This window comes from Ovis canadensis, chromosome 14, assembly GCF_042477335.2.
Source record: "Ovis canadensis isolate MfBH-ARS-UI-01 breed Bighorn chromosome 14, ARS-UI_OviCan_v2, whole genome shotgun sequence".
Classification (NCBI taxonomy): Eukaryota; Metazoa; Chordata; class Mammalia; order Artiodactyla; family Bovidae; genus Ovis; species Ovis canadensis.
In genome coordinates, this window is record NC_091258.1 from 61,140,391 (window position 1) to 61,156,268 (window position 15,878).

The 15,878-nt window shown below is 51.1% G+C and overlaps 1 protein-coding gene across 1 annotated transcript; it reads left to right on the plus strand.

The window, feature by feature from the left end:
* Nucleotides 1-1,056: 1,056 nt before the first annotated feature.
* On the plus strand, nt 1,057-10,327 carry KCNK6 (potassium two pore domain channel subfamily K member 6). The gene is made up of 3 exons (XM_069550610.1): nt 1,057-2,024; nt 9,127-9,522; nt 9,693-10,327. The coding sequence occupies exons 1-3, from the start codon at nt 1,703-1,705 to the stop codon at nt 9,911-9,913; spliced, it is 939 nt and encodes a 312-aa protein (XP_069406711.1). The 5' UTR covers nt 1,057-1,702; the 3' UTR covers nt 9,914-10,327.
* Nucleotides 10,328-15,878: the final 5,551 nt, after the last annotated feature.

Below are 15,878 nucleotides of genomic sequence, written 5' to 3' on the forward strand. Positions count from 1 at the left end.
AGAAATGGAGAGGTCCCATATGATAGATTACCTTACTGGTGCTGACCAGGAAATTCCAAACTGGCTGATTAAGATTACCTTCCTGGGGAAGGACAAAATTGCAGCTAGGTCAGATATTAAAATCTAGGTTTGGTATCATGGGGCTTCTTTGGTTGCTCAGCTCTTAAAAGAATCCACCTGCAATGCAGGAGACCTGCACTGGGTTTGATCCCTGGGTTGGGAAGATCCCCTGGAGAAGGGAAAGGCTACTTACTCCAGCATTCTGGCTTGGAGAATTCCACAGACTGTATAGTCCGTGGGGTCGCAAAGAGTCGGACACGACTGAGCAACTTTCACTAATGTGTTGGTATCATGGGCTTTAGCACAAGGGACACATTTGGGGTCTCTGGTTTTCTTTTTAACACTATCTTTAGACATTTCCCCCCAAATTCATAAAAATGCTCCTGTGTTTTAACCTGGTTTCCCAAAAACACTATAACCCTCCGCAACTGAGCGCACACAGGTGCACCTGCTAGTGAGGAGCCCTGAAAATTGTTACCTTAGTTTCTCCTGTGTCTGCCCTCTGTCTCTCCCTGGTTAACTCTGTCTCCTCCTCTTTCTCCCCCTCAGCCTATCCTTTTCTGTCCCTCAGTTCCTCCAGTTATCTCAGGCAAAGATAATGGTAGAAATGACTTCTGAGTAGTATTCCGGAAGGATGTCAGCAAGTGACCCTGTCGCTGTGGCTTTCCCTTTCCTCCTGTGAGACATTGTCTTTTCTGGGGAACGTGAGACTGTTCTGGTCTCTCAGTTATGAGTCCTGGCTCCACAGTCCCTCCCAGCCCTTGTCTCTCTGCTTGCCTCATCACAGCCCCTGACCCTCTGGTCTGTCACTCTGTTGAAGTGCTGGGAGCCCCCTGAGGGCAGGACCCAGGACAGCCTTGGTCACTGCTGTTTCCCTGGCATCAACCAGGAAAGGGCCGGGCACAAAGTGGGCGCCGAGTAAAGATTTAGTGACTAGCTAAGGGGTTGCTAAGAGTCGGATGCAACTGCGCCACTTCATTTTCACTTTTCACTTTCATGCACTGGAGAAGGAAATGGCAACCCACTCCAGTGTTCTTGCCTGGAGAATCCCAGGGACGGGGGAACCTGGTGAGGTGCCGTCTATGGGGTCGCACAGAGTCGGACACGACTGAAGCGACTTAGCAGAAGCAGCAGCAAGGATCCCCAGTCTGTGAGGGCACAGGTGACACCTGGCCCTGTGGTGCCCCCTTTGTGGCGCCCCGGCCAGGTGGCTGCATTCCCACTCCAGAACGCACGACTTGACGAGTGGATGGAGAGCTGGATTTCAGTTTGTCCCTCTGGCCCCTCAGCCAAGCGCCCGGGTGCGGCGCAGTCGGGCAGCGACTCCTCGGTCCGCGGGCGTAAAGGAGTTTTCGGATTCTCTCTGGCATAGGGAGCCGCCCGCTAGGGGCAGGGAGCACCCTGCCGGTCTCCTAGGTCCGTGAGCGCTGGGCTCCTCCCCCTCGGTGCCCACACCTGGCGGTGGGGCGTGCCTCAGTTTCCTCCACCTCCGCCCCTCCCCTTTTTTTCTCTTCTTCCTCTTTGGGTCGCTGGTGGCAGCGCGTCGAGCACTCCCGGAACTGAAGCCCGGCGCCGGACGATCGGGAGGCGGGGGCCACGTCAGCGGGGCGGCTGGGGGCTCCGCGGGCCGGCCGGTTGAGCTATGCGGCGGGGCGCGCTCCTGGCGGGCGCCCTGGCAGCATACATCGCGTACCTGGTGCTGGGCGCGCTGCTGGTGGCCCGGCTGGAGGGGCCGCACGAAACCCGCCTCCGAGCCGAGCTGCGGATGCTGCGCCAGCAGCTGCTGCGGCGCAGCCCGTGTGTGGCCGCCCCTGCCCTGGACGCCTTCGTGGAGCGGGTGCTGGCGGCCGGACGGCTGGGGCGCGCCGCGCTCGCCAATGCCTCCGGGTCTGCCAACGCCTCGGACCCCACCTGGGACTTCGCCTCGGCTCTGTTCTTCGCCAGCACGCTGGTCACCACCGTGGGTACGTGAGCGCCGCCCTGAGCCCCCGGCCCACGAGGACCCGGGACCCCCTGCTTCCCCTTGCCTCCCTAGGGACCCCAGAGCCACCACGAAAGTACCCCGATCCCAGCAGATCATTCTCAGTTAACTTTGAGCCCAGGATCCCCTCAAAACCCCTTGATGAGAACCTGGGACCCACACTTGTGGGATCCTCCACCTTGGGAAGTCCCCATCCAGACCTTTCCTCCCAGTAGGAAGTCCTGTAGTTCGCTTTGGGTCCAGGATCATCCTCAGAGTACCTTCTGGCAAGCATCTAGGGCTCCCTTCCTCTGCCTTAGCCACCTTGGAAACCTGGGTCCAGTCCCCTCTGGGCCTAGAACAATCCTCAGAGACCTCCTTTGAGAACCCAGGGCCCTCTGCCTGAGACCCTCTCCCCTTTAGCCCCCCAGGACCTCCGCCCTTCTCTCTGGCTCAGACCTCCATCCCCTCCAACACTGTCTCCTGATTCTGCAAATATATCCTTCTGGGATATGTCCTTCCGGAAGCTTTACCCCAATCTCCTCCTGACCCTGGTGGCCCAGTGAGGACCCTGAATCTCCAGACCCTCTCCAGGCACTGTCACTAAAGACCTTACTGCCAGGAGAGATCCCTCAGCAGAGACCCAGGGAATCCATCTCAGACTTCCACCCCTCTGGACCTAGACCACTCCCCAGCAAGGGCCCCTGCCCTCCTCCTGACCATTGTCATACTTCCCTGCAGGTAGCCCTGACTCTAGACGCAGGACCCCTCTTCACATCCCACTCCTTCTTGGCATCTCCTTTGTATTGGGGTAGCCCTCAACGTAGGGCTTCCCTTCCATTAGGGACACCCCTGTTCCCTCTAAACCTGTGATTTCCAATTCTGCAGCCCTCAGCTGTGGAAGTGTGGGAGAGAACTCGAGCGCCTTCCAGGAAGAACCACTGACTTTCTAACCGGAAGGTCCTCACCCAGGACTTCCACTCCTCCAGTCCCAAGACGGCTCCAGCGAAAACCCCTAGTGTTTTTCAGACCAGGGACTTCCCATGGGGGCCTCTCTTTATTTTGACCTCTCCACCCAGCATGTGGGATTTAACCTGTGCCCTCTGCAGTGGAAGCTCAGAGTCCTAATCACTGGACGACCAGGGAATTCTATAGGGGCCTCTTTGAATGTGACAACCCTAGCTGAGACTGTCACCAATCTCTGGGCCCTGATGCTCCTTGTAAGAGCCCCTAAGTACCTGGAACCCCAATGCTGGTCACACATGCTATCCTTGAGACAAGAATCCACCCCCCCCCTCAACCAGGGTACCAGCCCAGAGACTCTACTCTCTGAACCTGCTGCCCCTGCCCCTAGACTCCCCCTGTCCACCATGAATTTCCCAAGAAAGGGAACCTCCTTGGGACCTGGGACCCCTTTAGTCTCCTCCAGACCCACAGCTGGAACCTTTTGCCCCAACTCTGTCCCAGCCTGGTTTGGACTCTCCCTCCATCAAGGATGCTCCAGGCTCTTTGTACCCCAGAACCCTCCCCACTATTCACTCAAGACCATTACCACTTTTCACCCTGGACACTCTCAGCCAGGACATGAGACACACACCCCCTCCCATCATCCCCTTAGCATTGTCTCCCCCCATCATGTTGCCTCAGGCATCCTTGGGCTCAGAAGCCCCCTCTACCTAAGAACCTCCCCTCCTAATCCCATTTGTAATACCACTGGTGCCTGTCCCCCTTTTTCCTCTGGACCCAGGACCCAGCCCCAAACCAGGATCTGTTTCAAATCAGGACACTGGCCTCTGATTTCAGATTGCTAACTGGACCCCACAGATCCCCTTCTCTGGACTCCAACACACCCCTCCCTCAGCCCTACCTGGGAAATCCCTCACCTCAACGCTCCTCAGACCTGGAAAATCCCTTTGTTTGTCAGGCTCTGCTGGTCCTCCCACAACCCCTCCCCAGCCCCCAAACTTCCTCTTTGCCTCTTTGCTAAGATCTGGCTTCCCAGGAGACTCAAATGGTAAAGCATCTGCTTACCAATCCAGGAGACTGAGGAGATGCAGGTTCAGTCCCAGGGTTGGGAAGATCCCTTGGAGAAGGAAATAGCAACCCACTCCAGTATTCTTGTCTGGAAAATTCCATGGACAGAGAAGCCTGGAGGGCTCAACTGTCCATGGGGTCGCAAAAAGTTGGACATGGCTTGGTGATTCAGCATGCTAGGATTTGGACTGGGGAGGGGTCTGGGGCTCAGCTAGCCCACATACCTAACTCCCCATCCCTACGGACAGTAGCCTTTGCCATTTGTCACCGTGAGGCCCTTTTGTCACTGTCAAGTGGATCAGCAAACCAGGCCACAGCAGCTGGGCTGGATCTCACAGACGCTGCCCACTTGCTGGCTGGGCCTGCCCAACCTGCTTCGGGGCTTCACTCTCCCTGTCTCCTCCTAGATCCTGGCTTCTGAGAAGTCATCCCAGGCAGGACAGGTGAAGAAGCCAAACTCAAGGCAGGCACAGGTTCAGATTCCTGTTCAGCCACTGCTGATCTCTAGTCTTCTGTGTCCTCCGTCATCTGTAAAATGGGGATAATTACACTCCCTACTTCACAGGAATAGTAAGAACTGGTAGAAGACTTAACCACACCACATATGGACTTTACTCACTCATCACAATAAGCCTTGTGAGCCAGGTGCTGTGTGTGGTCCTATTTCTTAGCAATAGAATCTGAGGCCCAGAGAGGTTGGACAGCTTGCCCAAGGCCACACAGCTAGGAAGTGTAGAGTGCAGATTTGAACCGAGGCTGTTAGGCCTTGGAGTCCCATGCTCTTTTTTTAAATAAAAAAAATTTTCTTTTAATTTTGGATGCGCTGGGTCTTTGCTGTGGCACGTGGTGTGGTCTTTCTCTAGTTGCAGCAGGCAGGCTTCTCTTGTTATGGCATCAGACCTTCTCTAGTTGTGAAGCGCGGGCTCCAGAGCATACAGGCTCAGTAGTTGTGGCACATGAAGTTTGCTGCCCTGTGGCATGTGGGACCTTAGTTCCCCAACCAGGGATCGAACCCAAGTCCCCTGCATTGGAAGATGGAGTCTTAATCACTGTACCACTAAGGAATTCCCCAGAGTCCCATGCTCTTAACCAGTGCACCACACTACTCCTTAGGCTTCCATGCATGATGAAGGGCGATACATGTATATTGTAAAAAAAATTTCTGACATTCCTTAAAAATGGTAAGTTATTGCAGTAGGGGAGAGAGATTGACTTCAATTCAGAGTATAGCAAAAATAGCTGGAGATTTAGAGCTGAGAGCAGAAGGAGGGGACTAGTGGATGGAAAAGTACTAAGAGGGGATATGGACGCTAGGTGGATTCTTGCTAAATTGGCTTAACAGGATTCCTGTTAAAGACAGCCAAGGACTTCAATACAAGTGGTGAATAATGAGAAATTTGATCAGATGTCAAGTGTGGGGGATTCTCCCTAAATAAACTTAGTGGCATTGTTGCATCCAATTCTTTTCGATCCCATGGACTGTAGCCTGTCAGGCTCCTCTGTCCATGGAATTCTCCAGGCACAAATACTGCAGTGGGTAGCCATTCCCTTCACCAGGGCATCTTCCTGACTCAGGGATTGAACCTACATCGCCCACACTGCAGGCAGATTCTTAACTTAGGATTCCTGCTAAAACTGGGTTTAATCATGAAGAGAACTCAGAGGGGCCTGACTCAAGCTTGGTCAAGCAGGAAGGCTGTATCCATGAGACATGCCAGTAATAATAACTGAGATTGACAGAGCCTCATTTATCATTAGGGCTGTTGGTGAAACCGGGAGCCCTGAATATATCTAGAGAAATGGAAAACCCAACAACATTCAGAGAGGCCTCTCCCACAGCGTTCCTGGGCTTGTCACAGGCCCTAGTCTTCTGAGAAAGATCTGAGGCCTGGAGCTGATTCAGGCGGCCTTGCTGCGGTTGAGGCCAGGGCTGGAGGAGTTGGCCCGCTTGGAACTGGGAATGCAGAGAGGGAGCGAGCATCACAGTCTTGCTGACTCTTTCCATGACTATGCTAGGTGCCCTGTCCCAACCTGTACTCAAGGAAGGGATCATTTATGAGGCCATTTTCAAGTACTCTGAGGAAACAGGCTCAGAGAGAAGTCACTTGGCCAATATCACTCAGGGACCATATAACAAAGCTACTTTGAACTCAACTCTTGGAAGTAGCAAGTTGAGGCTCATGGCCCACTTTCTATTCTTCTTTCTTTCTTTTTTTAAATATTCACTAGTTTTTCAAAAATATTTGTTTATTTTTTTGGCTGCCCCGGGTCAAAGTTGGGGCACAAGGGATCTTCGATCTTCTTTGCAGCATGCAAACTCCTAGTTGTGGCACGTGGAATCTAGTTCCCTGACTAAGCATCGAACCCCAGCCCTCTGCATCTGGAGTCCAGAGTCTTAGCCCCTGGACCACCAGGGAAGCCCCCCCGCCCCCAACTCTATTCTAACTCTGATTTTTTCTGTTTATAAGGATTTCATGGCATCTGCAAACCTGTTCTTTCAGCCAGGCTGCTGGAGTTTCTCCATCAAAATCCTTGTATTAATGAAGCTTGGAGCCATAAGTGATAAACCTCAAATAACAGTTGCTTAAATATAATGGGAGTTTATTTCTTGCTCACGTTCAAGGGAGTCAGTCCAAGACCAAATTGGTGCTGCATGGTCAGAGACCCTCAGGTTCCAATATAACTCTCAGCCAGGCGCAGTTTCTCTTCCCAAGTTCATCTCATGGTCCTAGATGGCTGCTCAGCTCCAGCCTTCCTGTCTGTGATCTAGTCAGCAGGAGGAGGGAGTAAAGAAGGGAGATAGGCATCTCTATCTTTAAGGACACTTTCTGAAGTTACTTGCTTGTTTCATCTATATCTCCTTGGCCATAAATTATTCCAGACCGCATCTAGCTGTCTTTATTCCCAGTAGCCATATATCCAGCAAGATCTAGAGGATCCTTTATTTTTCCCTAGGTTTTTTTTTTTTTTTAAACTGGGAAGAAATACACATAAAATTTACTATCTTAACCACTTTTAAGTGTACAGTTCAGTGGTATTAGGTATATTCATATTGTTGTGCAACCATTGCCAGCACCCATTTCCAGAACTCTTTTTACTTCTATTTTTTAAATATTTATTTATGTATTTAGGCCGCATCAAGTCTTTGTTGTGGTATAGGGGCTTCTCTTTAGTTGTAGTACACAGACTTAGTTGCCCCAAGGCATGTGGGATCTTAGTCCCTCAGTGGGACCAGGGGTTAAACCCACATCCCCTGCATTGGAAGGTGGATTCTTAACCACTGGATCCCCAGGGAAGTCGCCAGAACTCTTTGGATCTTGCAAAACTGAATCTATACCCTTGTATATGCTAACTCCCCACTTGCGACGCCTGGCAACCATTGTTCTACTTTCCGTCTCTGTGATTTTTTTTTAATGTTTATTTATTTTTTTAAATTAATTCGTTTATTTGGCTGTAACCAGATCTTAGTTGTGGCACACGTGATCTTCAGTCTTTGTTGCTGCCTGCAAAATCTTTAGTTGTGACATGTGGGATCTAGTTCCCTGACTAGGGATCAAATCCAGGCCCCCTGGTTGGGAGCGCACTGAGTTTTAGACAGTGGACCAAGTCCCTTGTCTCTGTGATTTTGGCTGCACTAAGTGCCACATATAAATGGAATTGCAGAAGCTTTGTCTTTTTGCAACTGGCTTATTTCACTTAGCACAATATCCTCAAGATTCATCCATGTTGTAGGCTGTGTCAGAATTTCCTTCCTTCAAAGCCTGAATAATATTGCATTGTTTGTACTTAACATTTTGTTGATTCATTCACCCATCGGTGGCCACGAGGGTTGTTTCCACCTTCTGACTATTGTGAAGGATGCTGCTATGAACATGGCTGTGCAGGTGTCTCTTGAGCCCCTGCTTTCAATTCCTTTGACTATATAAAAGCGAGGGGGGAGACTTCCCTGTGGTCCAGTGGCTAAGACTCCATGCTCTCAATGCAGGGGGCCCGGGTTCAATTCCTGGTCAGGGAATTAGATCCCACATGCTTCAACTAAGAAGACCTGGCTTGATCAAATAAATAAATACTTTTTTGTTGTTGTTTTTTTTAAAAAGTCAGAGCCAGGGGATCCTTTTGTGTGGAAGATAGGCTCAGGGGAAAGCCTGCTCATATGGGCAATGCTTTCACACTTTCTTATGGACCACAAGGCTGGATCTGTGGTCTTTTGGGCAAGACATTTTACTGTCAACATGAATCAGGCCCCTTACCACCCCAGTCATATCTCTGACCCTTTGGTTTGATTTATTTGGGAAATTACGCATTGCCAAAGTGAGCCAGTTTCACCAACACCTGAATTCCCCTTTGTCGTATTTCTGTTTGCAGAACTCACACCCATACTGACCTTCCTGTGTTCCCACAGTCCTCCAAGAGCACGGTGGGGCTTGTCACACCCATTTAAAAATTGATTTATTTCTGGCTGCCCTGGGTCTTCGTTGCTGCACGTGGGTTTTCTTTAGTTGAGGAGAGGGGGCTACTCTCTATTTGTGATGTGTGGGCTTCTCATTGTGGAACATGGGCTCTAGGGCATGTGGGCCCTTCCCCTGATAGAACCTGCATCCCCTGCAGGGCGTGTGCTGCCCTGTTGAATTGTGTGGCGTCCCGTGGGTCACCAGACAAAGTGCTTTGACCTGAGATGGAGCCACAAGAGGGCCCTGAGCAGGGGAGGGACATGACCTGACTCCCGTGTTCACAGGGTCCCTCTGGCTGCATGGGGGGAGAAGGGAGACCAGGGAGGAGGCTGCCGGTAGAACAGGACCAGGATGAAGCCTTGGGTGGAGTGAGGGGGAAAGTGGGTAGGTTTGGGCTCTGTGCAAAGGTTGAGACAACAGAGTGGATGTGAGTGACGAGGGAGCTGAGGATGACACCAGGCTCTCAGCCTGAGCCATGGGGAGGGTGGAGGTGCCATCACCGGAGATAAGAGAGTCTGGGAGGGGTGGCTTTGAGACTGAAATTAGTCCTCAGTTTAGAGCAATCACAGACTCCAGAGTGGATGCTGAGTGGGCCGAAGGATTTCCCCCTGACTCCCGCAGGCTACGGGTACACGACGCCACTGACCGACGGGGGCAAGGCCTTCTCCATCGCCTTTGCGCTCCTGGGCGTCCCAGCCACCATGCTGCTGCTGACCGCCTCTGCCCAGCGCCTGTCACTGCTGCTCACCCACACGCCCCTGTCCTGGGTGAGCCAGCACTGGGGCTGTGCCCCCCGGAAGGCAGCCCGCTGGCACCTGGCCATCCTGCTGGGGGTCGTGGTGACCGTCTGCTTCCTGGTGCCAGCTGCCATCTTTGCCCACCTTGAGGAAGCCTGGAGCTTCCTGGACGCCTTCTACTTCTGCTTCATCTCTCTGTCCACCATCGGCCTGGGTGATTACGTGCCGGGAGAAGCCCCCGGCCAGCCCTACCGGGCTGTCTACAAGTTGTTAGTCACAGGTGAGTGGGGTGGCTGGCTGGGGACTGAGGGCTGGTGTGCGGGTGACCTGGCCCTGTCCCAGAGGGATGAGGCATTGAGAGTCACAGCCCCATCCTGGGGGATCCCACAGCCCCATGGCCATGATCTGGGCAATCTGGGTCCACTCATTGCCTCTCTGCCATCTCTGCAGTCTACCTCTTCCTGGGCCTGGTCGCCATGGTGCTCTTGGTGCAGACTTTCCGCCGTGTGTCTGACCTTCACGGCCTCACAGAGCTCATCCTGCTGCCCACTCCGTGCCCCACCAGCTTCGCGGAGGAAGATGACCGGGTGGACATCCTGAGCCCCGAGCCCGAGCCACACCAGCAGCTCACAGCCGGCTCGCACGTGGACTACGCCTCCATCCCCAGGTAGCTGGGGCAAGTGTCGGGGCAGCTGCAGACCAGGCCTGTGGCTGAGGGGCCCTTGGGACTGGAACCGATGGACTGGCCCATTTACAAGCACACGCTGGTGTTCCTGAGGCCCTGCCTCCACTGTCTGCCCTTTGTCTGACCAGCCTGAGTGCCGCCTCGATCCAGGAAGCAACACTGCCTCGATTCCCCTGCCCCTCCTCTCGCCTCCCGGCACACTCTGCTTCCCTAACTTTCTCACCGACTCTGTATTTCTCAGTCTTTGCCTCGCGCCATCTGCCTCTCTCACTCAAATAGCCACTCATCACCTGCTAATTCTCCCAGGCTCTGGGCTTAGACCTCATTTCATGACTGGCCCACTCTGAGCTTTGATTCACCTCTTGGGTCAAGTGGAAAGAATATATTCCCTCATTCAAAACTCCCTCCTCTGTGCCGATCCGTGCTGGGCAGCGCTGGGGCCACCACAGTGTTCCAGATGCTCTGGGCCCTGCTCTCATGGGGCTCCCTGCCCTGTCTCCCATTCAGTGATAGTTCATAACAGGCAGGACTTCATTAGTGGGGGCAGGGGAAGGTGCGCAGAGTGGTCAGAGCTGGGGTAGAGGAAGCACAGGGAATGTACCCAATCCAGCCGGGAAGGTCAGGGAGGGCTTCCTGGAGGAAGGGGCAACTGCACTCAGGCCTGAAATCTGAAGAGTAGTCAGTCTGGGGCAGAAGGTGTACCTGACTCATTTTGCTCCAGTGTGTCCAGGGAGCTAGACATATTCTGATATGCCTGGGGTAGGCTTGCATAATAGAGTCTTCCAGGAAGCTGAGATGGGATCCTAGCCCAGTGTGGAAGGTACTGCTTTTAGTGAGACACCATCGTAGAAGCTGTTCCTGTTTACCAAGAACTAATTACATTACGTTCCCTGGGCTCTAGAGCCAGCCTGTGTCTGTGTTAGTCGCTCAGTCGTGTCCGACTCTTTGCGACCCCATGGACTGTAGCCCACCAGGCTCTTCTGTTCATGGGATTCTCCAGGCAAGGGTATTGGAGTGGGTTGCCATGCCCTTCTCCAGCTGGAGTCAGCCTGCCTTGGCTCAAATCCCAACTCAGCGGTGTCCTGCCCGTGTCTTTGGGTGGTCATTTTGCCCCTATTTCCTTGGTTTCCTCATGAGTAAAATGGCAATAATGATCGTTCAAAAGATGGTTTCACAGAGCCTGCCATGTTATTCTGGGATGATCTCTTTGGCTAGGCCCTGTTCTGGGTACTTTACACATGAGGAAGATAATGCAGTATTATCATTGGATGTGGGCACATTGTAAGTGTCCTTAAATGACCATCTTGGGAATTTGGCTTCTTTCTTGAGGGCACTAGAGAGCCATGGAAGGGATTTGAGCAGGAGAGGGCCATGGTTAGATTTGGGCTTTTGCTGCTGTGTGTTTGTGGGGTTGGGGGGAGACTGAGGCTGGGTGCCCAGGGGAGGCTGGGGCAGGAATGAAGCAGGAGACAGTGGGTCTGGGTGAGGCTGAGGTAAGGGGAGGAGGGGGCAAGTCAAGGGATGCTCAGAAGGCCAGGTGGACGGGCCATAAGGCTTACAGACTTGGGAGGGACAAGGCCAGGGAAAGGTCCAACAATGCTCAGCTGCCCCCGAGGTGGGGGCCCTGTAAGAAAACAAATTTGTAGGGAGATGTTGAGGCTTGTTTGGAATATGGTGGCTGTGAAGGGCTAAAGGGACACCCAGGAAAAGGAAGCAGGAAGTCACCGGACCCTCAGAGCAAGGACTTAGGGGGTGGTTGAGGCTGCAGACAGATGAGGAAACCAAGACTATGAAGGTGGGTATTGACAGCCCTGGGTGGGAATGAAGAGAAGACCAGCCTTGAGAAATCAGCCATAGGGTGTGTGTGTGTGTGTGTATATATATATATATATATATATATATATATATATCAGTAAGGAAAGATTTGGGTTGCAAGTAACACAATCCTGACTGGCACTGACTGAAAGAGTAAGATGGTTATATATTGTATATCACCTGAGTTGGAGAGATCTCTGGGTAAGATACAGTTCACAACTCCAAGAAGGTCTTGTGTTTCCTGGTTCCCTCTCTCTCTGCTCTATTACCCTCAGCTGAAGGCTTGGCTCCCACATGGGTTCTCCTCATGGCCACAAAGTGGCTGCTACAGGTCCAGGCATCACAATAAGACATGTTAATTTTTAGTGCAAGAACAGGGAAAGGGGTGTGTCTTCCCATGGTGCCTCTTTGGAAAGAAGGAAACCTTTTCCCAGTGTCTCCCAGCAGACTTCCTCTTCAATATCATTGACCAAAATTGGCTCCTGAATAAATCATCGGCCAGAGTGATCATGGCATCTCTACGATTAGCTTGAATTCCTCAGGATTCCCCCTGCCACCAGGGACTGAGGCTGGGGCTGAGGTTTTAGTTTGCAGGCTGGTAAATACTTGAACAAAACTGGGCTTCTATTAGAAAGGCAGAAAGTTGGGATAATGGGAGCTATCAACAAACAAGTCAGCCAGGATGATGATGTATAATTATGCAGGTAGGGACCTGCATAAGGGTTGCCTGGCGGGAAGGGTGGAAACAACTTGGAGTGGAAGTTCAAGGCTGAATGTGCCCAAAGGGGACTTCTTTTTCTTTTTTTTCAGGGGGGACTTCTTTTTCTAATTAACATAGTCCCATATGATGAGCAATGACCCCTCAACCAAAGAGAAAAACTTACAAAAGAGGAAGAAAGGAAGTTCAAGAGAGGAGTAGGAAAACCAGGGGAGTGGGAAATATTGGTGACAGTTGAGAGACTTTTAAAAAGGGAAAAGTCAACATTGTCAAATGATGCTAAGAAGTCACACAAAATCATTTTAATAACACGAGAGAGAACACTTGTATAGGATTTAGTACCTGCCAGGCACTGTTCCAAGCTCTTGATACACCAGAATTTATTTTATGCTCTCAGCAACTCTGTAACTCAGGTACGTTCTCCATATTGCAGATGAGGACAGGAGGCCCAGAGAGGTTAAATAACTTATCCAGTATCACACAGGAAGTGCAGGACGGGGATTTAGATGAGGATTTTTGTTTTTTTGGTCACCTTGCCACATGGAGGCTCAGAAATATCCACTGTCTAGTTCTTTCTCAGTCTCCCAGCCTTCCTGGCTCCTCAGCACAGTTGTTGACCCTGCTGCTAAAGTCAGCAGCTGGGTGAGAGGCAGTTGCTTGAGGGAGGAAGGTGCCTGCGTGATCTGGCTTCTGCTCCCCACCACTTCTCCTTCCAAATTCCTTCCTCTAAAAGAAACCAATACTTAAAAAAAAAAAAAAAGCACATTAGAAAGGGAAAAAGTAGAAGAATATTCAATAGAAATAAGTCTTTCTCCTGTGTGTAGGCTGTGATGACAGATTTTCTCAGGCCTCCTAGGCATGTACCAGCAATATACCTGTGTGTATATGTGTGTCATTAATTTTTTTTCTTTCACTTTGCAAAAGTGGTACTGTATGGTGAGGTAATTACAATCACAGACTCTGGAGGCAAAGTCCCTGGGTATAAATCTGAACTCTGTCATTCCCAAGTCTGTGGTTTTGGGCCACTCATTTCACCTTCCTTTGCTGTTTGCCAGTCTGTGAAATGGTATAACATCACCTACCTCGTGGACTTGTTGGAGAATTAAGCAATATCTGTAAAGCTCTTAGAACAGTTTCTGGTGCTCAATAAAATATTGGCTCATTTCTGCACTTTTTTCATATGTCTCATATATGCATATATAATTTTTATATGCTTCTCTAATATTCTTTCTGCATCTTGCCTTTTTTTTTTTTTTTTTACCAACTCAGTGTCATTCAGAGATCGTTTCAGAGGCACAAGAATAAGTCTCATATCCTTTTTTTTTTAATTTTTATTTGGGGTTGCACTAGGTCTTCATTGCTGTGTGTGGGCTTTCTCTAGTTGCAGTGAGCAAGGGCTACCCTTTGTTGCAGTACATGAACACAGGCTTCAGTAGCCGTAGGACAGAGGGTCATTAGTTGTGGCTCACGGGCCCTAAAGCTTGTAGGCTTCAGTGGTTGCAGCACATCAGCTCAGAAATTGTGGTACACGGGCTTCGTTGCTCCTCAGCATGTGGAATCTTCCCAGACCAGGGATCAAACCTGTGTCCCCTGCATTGCAGGTGGATTATTATCCACTGCACCATCAGGGAAGACCCTTATATCCTTTTTTATGTCTGCTGTGCTGCCTCTAGGACACACATCCCACAGAATACTAGAGTGGGTTGCCATTTCCTACTCCAGGGAATCTTCCTGACCCAGGGATCGAACCCATGTCTCCTGCAGCTCCCTCACTGGCAGGCGGATTCTTTACCACTGAGCCACCGGGGAAGTCCAAGTTATTTCCATGTTTCACTAATGGACATGTGGGTGGCTGCTAGTCTTTTGCTAGCATAAATGAAGCTGTAGGGTGTACCTTGGGCATGTGAGTAACAGAGGCAATTTCTCCTGGTGCGGTTATATTCCAGAGTCAGGGAGTACCATGAAGACACCCCAGTCTCTCTGCCTCTGTGAATCTAGAAGGGCTCAGGTACACAGCTGCTGAGTTTCTTCCCTCAGATGAAGTCACCCTCCCTGGTCTGTGGGGATGGGCTAGGGGGTGGGGGGCACAGACTTTCATCAGCTCTTTATTTACATGGAACACTTATTCTGCGCTGTGTTGCACAGAATTTGAAACAACAATGGTTGACAAAGCCCCAGGCCTGCCCTCACAGAGCCTGCGATGCAGTGGGAAACAGAGACCCATTCCCAGGCAGCCATAGCCTAGTGTGGTCAGGGGAGGGATGAGGGCTGCTCTTGTATCACAGACAAGACATGAAGGAAGGAAAGTGCTCAGGCGGTGACAAAGTAGGGAATAGTATTCCAGAAGGGGTTTATAGTGTGTGCACAGTTCAGAGGAGAGCCAGCATACTGGATCAAGGACATTCAAGACTAGGCTTTGAACCACAGAGAGAAACAGATGAGTGGATAGGAGGGACAACAGGCATCAGTTTATGCAGAACTCTGGAAAACAATTTAGTTTGGATGTTTCCCTGGGGTCCTGGGGAGGCATGGAAGGTTTCCAGGATGTTGTCCCCAAACCATTAGTATCAGCATCACATGGAATACAAATGCTCCAGCCCCATCTAAAGACTTCAGTTCAGTTCAGTCGCTCAGTCGTGTCCGACTCTTTGTGACCCCATGAATCGCAGCACGCCAGGCCTCCCTGTCCACCACCAACTCCCAGAGTTCACTCAGACTCATGTCCATCGAGTCAGTGATGCCATCCAGCCATCTCATCCTCTGTCATCCCCTTCTCCTCCTGCCCCCAATCCCTCCCAGCTTCAGAGTCTTTTCCAATGAGTCAACTCTTCGCATGAGGTGGCCAAAGTACTGGAGTTTCAGCTTTAGCATCATTCCTTCCAAAGAAATCCCAGGGCTGATCTCCTTCAGAATGGACTGGTTGGATCTCCTTGCAGTCCAAGGGGGTGGAGCCTAACAACCTGTTTTAACAAGCCCTTCTGAAGGCAATGGCAACCCACTCCAGTACTCTTGCCTGGAAAATCCCATGGATGGAGGAGCCTGGTAGGCCGCAGTCCATGGGGTCGCTAAGAGTCTGCACGACTGAGCGACTTCACTTTCACTTTCTGATTGAGTCTAATGCACTCTAAAGTTTAAAACCATTGGAGTTTAAAGTCAGCTTTGCAGTCCATCAAAAAGTCATGGTCTGGGGAATTCCCTGGCGGTTCAGTGGCAAGGACTCCAGGCTTCCACTCCAAGGGGCCCAGGTTCAGTCACTGGTGGGGTAACTATGATCCCAGCGGCAAAATAAAATGAAAAGACGGTCTGAGTCCTTAACTGTTAGGCGTCAGAGTACCAGTGAAAACTGTTAACTTATTGAATATTTATTTGTGCCAGGTACTCTTCACGTGTTATCTTATTGACATCTCAAGACAACGCT